This window comes from Piliocolobus tephrosceles, chromosome 16, assembly GCF_002776525.5.
Source record: "Piliocolobus tephrosceles isolate RC106 chromosome 16, ASM277652v3, whole genome shotgun sequence".
Taxonomy (NCBI): domain Eukaryota; kingdom Metazoa; phylum Chordata; class Mammalia; order Primates; family Cercopithecidae; genus Piliocolobus; species Piliocolobus tephrosceles.
In genome coordinates, this window is record NC_045449.1 from 3,686,458 (window position 1) to 3,690,294 (window position 3,837).

At 58.4% G+C, this 3,837-nt stretch overlaps 1 protein-coding gene across 5 annotated transcripts in view; it reads right to left on the reverse strand.

Moving 5' to 3' along the window:
• P2RX1 (purinergic receptor P2X 1) overlaps positions 1–3,837 on the reverse strand; it is a 22,384-nt gene that overhangs the window by 6,139 nt on the left and 12,408 nt on the right. For 4 of the 5 annotated variants that reach the window (XR_002724927.1, XR_002724924.1, XR_002724925.1 and 1 more), the window contains exons 2-7: positions 3,128–3,275; positions 2,770–2,841; positions 2,248–2,317; positions 1,843–1,939; positions 1,466–1,546; positions 1,111–1,252 (exon numbers count right to left, since the gene is read on the reverse strand). Coding sequence is in view for 1 of the 5 variants with exons in the window: in XM_023184728.2 (XP_023040496.1) it covers positions 1,111–1,252; positions 1,466–1,546; positions 1,843–1,939; positions 2,248–2,317; positions 2,770–2,841; positions 3,128–3,275 (610 nt within the window). In the remaining 4 variants the exon portion in view is untranslated. The remainder of the gene's footprint in view (positions 1–1,110; positions 1,253–1,465; positions 1,547–1,842; positions 1,940–2,247; positions 2,318–2,769; positions 2,842–3,127; positions 3,276–3,837) is intronic. The other variant, XR_002724926.1, reaches the window with a different exon arrangement.

The following is a 3,837-nucleotide window of genomic DNA, read 5'->3' on the forward strand; positions in this document are numbered from 1 at the left end:
GGCGCATGCCAGGACACCCGGCTAATTTTTTTGTATTTTTAGTAGAGATGGGGTTTTACCTTGTTGGTCAGGCTGGTCTCAAACTGCTGACCTCAGGTGATCCGCCCACCTTGGCCTCCCAAAGTGCTGGGATTACAGGCGTGAGCCACCGTGCCAGGCCATTAATTATTTTCTGAGACAGAGTCTCATGTTGTTGCCCAGGCTGGAGTGCAGTGGCACCATCTTGGCTCACTACAACCTCCACTTCCAGGGTTCAAGTGATTCTTGTGCCTGAGTCTCCCAAGTAGCTGGGATTACAAGTGCCCGCCACCACACACCTGGCTTTTTTTTTTTTTTTTTTTTTATTTTAGTAGAGATGGGGTTTCACCATATTGGTCAGGCTGGTCTCGAACTCCTGACCTCAGGTGATGCACCCACCTTGGCCTCCCAAAGTGCTGGGATTACAGGCATGAGCCACTGCGAGCCACTGCGCCCGGCCAATTTTTGTTTTTGTTTTTGTTTTCTTCTGGAGATGGAGTCTTGCTCCATTGCCCAGGAGTGCAGTGGCGCAATCTTGGCTCACTTGAACCTCCGCCTCCCGGGTTCAAGTGATTCTCCTGCCTCGGCCTCCCTAGTAGCTGGGATTACAGGCGTGTGTCACCATGCCCAGCTAGTTTTTGTATTTTTAGTAGAGATTTTTGTATATTTGGTAGAGAAGGAGGTTTCACCATGTTGGCCAGACTGGTCTCGAACTCCTGGCCTCAAGTGATCCACCCACCTCTGTGGGTATAATCCCAAAGTGCTGGGATTATAGGCATGACCCACCGTACCTGACCAAGCTGCTTTTATCTAGTTTTTTTTTTTTTTAAAAAAAGCAGGTCATCAGCAAACATCCAGATGACAAGGTTTGCCCACATCCGTTCATTCTGGGCACCTCCTTTGTGCCAGTTCCATGCCAGGACCTGCTGAAGACACGGATCTGACCCTCAGGAGGCCCCAGTATCAGGGGACAGACCCATAATATACTCAGCCCTCACCAAGGGGACTTGGGAGGATGAACTGGGCCTAAAAAGCTGTTATCAGGATCCTGCGGCCCAGCCCTCCCCACCCGCCTGGCACCATGCCCCATACCTTCTCAGCCAGGGTGCTGAAGTTCTGGCCTGACTCTTGCACCACGTAGCCAAGCTGGAAGACTGGGCACAGGGGGTGCAGGGTCTTGTGATAGAGGCAGGTCTTCATGTAAGCAGCGTTTACCTCCTCCACCAAGTTGCGCCTATGGGGGTGGAAGGTGTTGACAGCAGCTGTGTGTCATCCGGGAGGGTGCGCGCCACGCCCCAAAGCCTGGGGACCCCTCACAGGCTCCGCAATGCCCCTTTGATTCCTTCCATGCCAGCAGGAATGGAGACGGAGGGAGACAGAGACTGCGGAGAGCTCCCGGAGCAGCCTCGGCCAGCCACCTGCATTTCTGCCCTAGTTTCTCACGCACCTGTTGACCTTGAAGCGTGGGAAGCTGATGCTGTTCTTGATGAAAAGAGTGAAGTTCTCGGCCTCTCGAAGAAGGGCAGGGCTGGAGGACACCAAACTCACTCACCGCCCCTCCCCAGGAGGCCCCCTGTGTGTCCCACACAGAGCTTGGCATAGCAGGGGGTGGGCCGAGCCTCCGGGACCCGCCTGCAGCCCTGGGCCGGTGGAGGGGTGGGTGAGATCTAAGGGGGCCAGGGCCCAGGGGAATCTTCGGCCTAGGTTGTGCGGATGGGGTGAGGGTGGGGTCAGAAAAAGGGGTCAAGGTCCTTTCTAGACCCAGGTCCCCCTCTGTCTGGCCTGGGACCCTGTTCTTAGCTCCCTGGAAGGTCAGAGTGTTACCGCGGGATGTCGTCATCCACCTCCACCGGGCACCAGCCAAAGATCTCACACGTCTTCAAGGTGTCGTTGAAGGCCACGCACTTGCCCGTGCGGATGCCTGGAGCCAGAGAGAAACCCCTGGGTGCCTGCACTAAACTGGGGTGTAGAGGAGGCCACCCCAGGCCCCTTCCCCAGGAGCTCCCAGTGACGGGCCCCTCGAGCAAAGGAGCCGAGGACAGACACGTGGCTGGGTCCAGGAGGGGCCGGCCAAGCCTGGGCGGGGGGGAGAGAGGGCTGGAGGGTGTCCCTCCCAGAGCCCGCCTCAGCGGTGTGGGGAGAGGCAGGTCAGCACCAAGCTGGGCCTGCAGGACGCCAGGGCCCGCAGCCGGGGGACTGTGGAGGGACAGGAGGAGGCTGACCCCTTACCTTGGGCCTTCCTCTTGGCCTTCCCAGGGGTACAGCCACTGTCATCCTTGCATATGCCCCCTTCTGGGTGCTGGGGGAGGCGAAAGCTGCTGGCCCCAGGCCCCTTGGGTGGGGTCCTGAGAAGAGCCCCTCCCGCCCCCAGGTCCCTAGGGAAAGCGTGGGGCAGAGTCTCAGACCTCTCTGGAGTGACGCCTGCTCGCAGCCTCCTTCCCCCGTTTCCCCCCACACTGCTCTGCCGAGGCCCCCCCGGGCTCATGCCCAGCCGCCCACTGTCAATGTCAGCTGGGCGGCGGGGGTGGGCACGAAGTCTCGGCACCCTGCCTGGTACGCCGCGTGCTGGGCGGGAAGGCTCAGCTCTGCAAGGGTTGACAGTTACTGTGTGTGAATATACGCCCGAATTTCCACCACTGTGGCCCCTGCAGGAAGCCCCTCTGGCTTCCTCTCAGCACCCATGCAGACTGTCTCTGCAGGTCATTTTCCCCTGTGAGTCCCAGATGGGGGCTGGCGGGCACAAGTTCTCACCTCTGCGCAGTAGCCTTGAGTCTGCTTTGGGGTCACGATGAAGTTGGTCATGACCACGAAGGAATTGTCCCCCTAGAAGAGGGGCAGGGGGAGGGGAGGGTGGGCTGGGAGCTGGGAGAACAGCTTCAAGGGCCCCAACGCTGCCCCAGCAGGCCCCTAGAGCCCACAGGACACGCAGCAGCCACCACACCCCCTGCCACCAACATGGGATGATATCACCAGGCTGCTTCTGCCCAGCATTCGCAGAGGTCCAGAGAGAAAGAGGAGCTGGTCTGGTCCCACAGGGATGTGGGACAGAGTCCCATACAGCTCTGAGACAGGCCCTGTGAGGGGAAGGCGCAGCCCTGAGTCAGCTCACCTGGGCTGGAAAGACGTAGTCAGCCACGTCCCAGACCTGGGGGCCGAGGCCAGGGAGCTGGGTCACGGCCAGGCCCTTGAGTTTCACAGACACACTGCTGATGAGGCCGCTGGAGGTCTGGTAGCCCTTCTCGTAGAGGAACACCCACCTGTGCGGGTAGGGGACAGAGTGGGGGCCGGAGGGGGAGTTGTGGTTCTGGCACCAGCTGGACCTGTCACATCCTTTCCCGTGCCCTCCCCAAATGTGCCTCTGAACCACCCTCTGCTCCTAAAGCTCCTGTCTTGGGCTAGAGGCAGGACAGCCTCCCGTGCCTCCCCCTGCTGGCCTGGGCCTGAAGTGCCACGGTGCTTTTCACTATGGAAACGCTAATTCAGGACAGGCGTGTCATCCCAGCACTTTGGGAGGTCGACGTGGGTGGATCCCCTGAGGTCAGAAGTTTGAGACTGGCTTGGCCAACTTGGTGAAACCCTGTCTCTACTAAAAATACAAAAAGTAGCTTGGCCTGGTGGCGGGCACCTGTAATCCCAGCTACTTGGGAGGCTGAGGCAGGAGAATCGCTTGAACCCAGGAGCCGGAGGTTGCAGTGAGCTGAGATTGCACCATTGCACTCCAGCCTGAGCGACAAGAGCAAAACTCTGTCAAAAAAAAAAAAAAAAAAAAGAAAAAGAAAAAGAAAGAAAGAAACAAAGAAAGAAAGAAAGAAAGAAAGA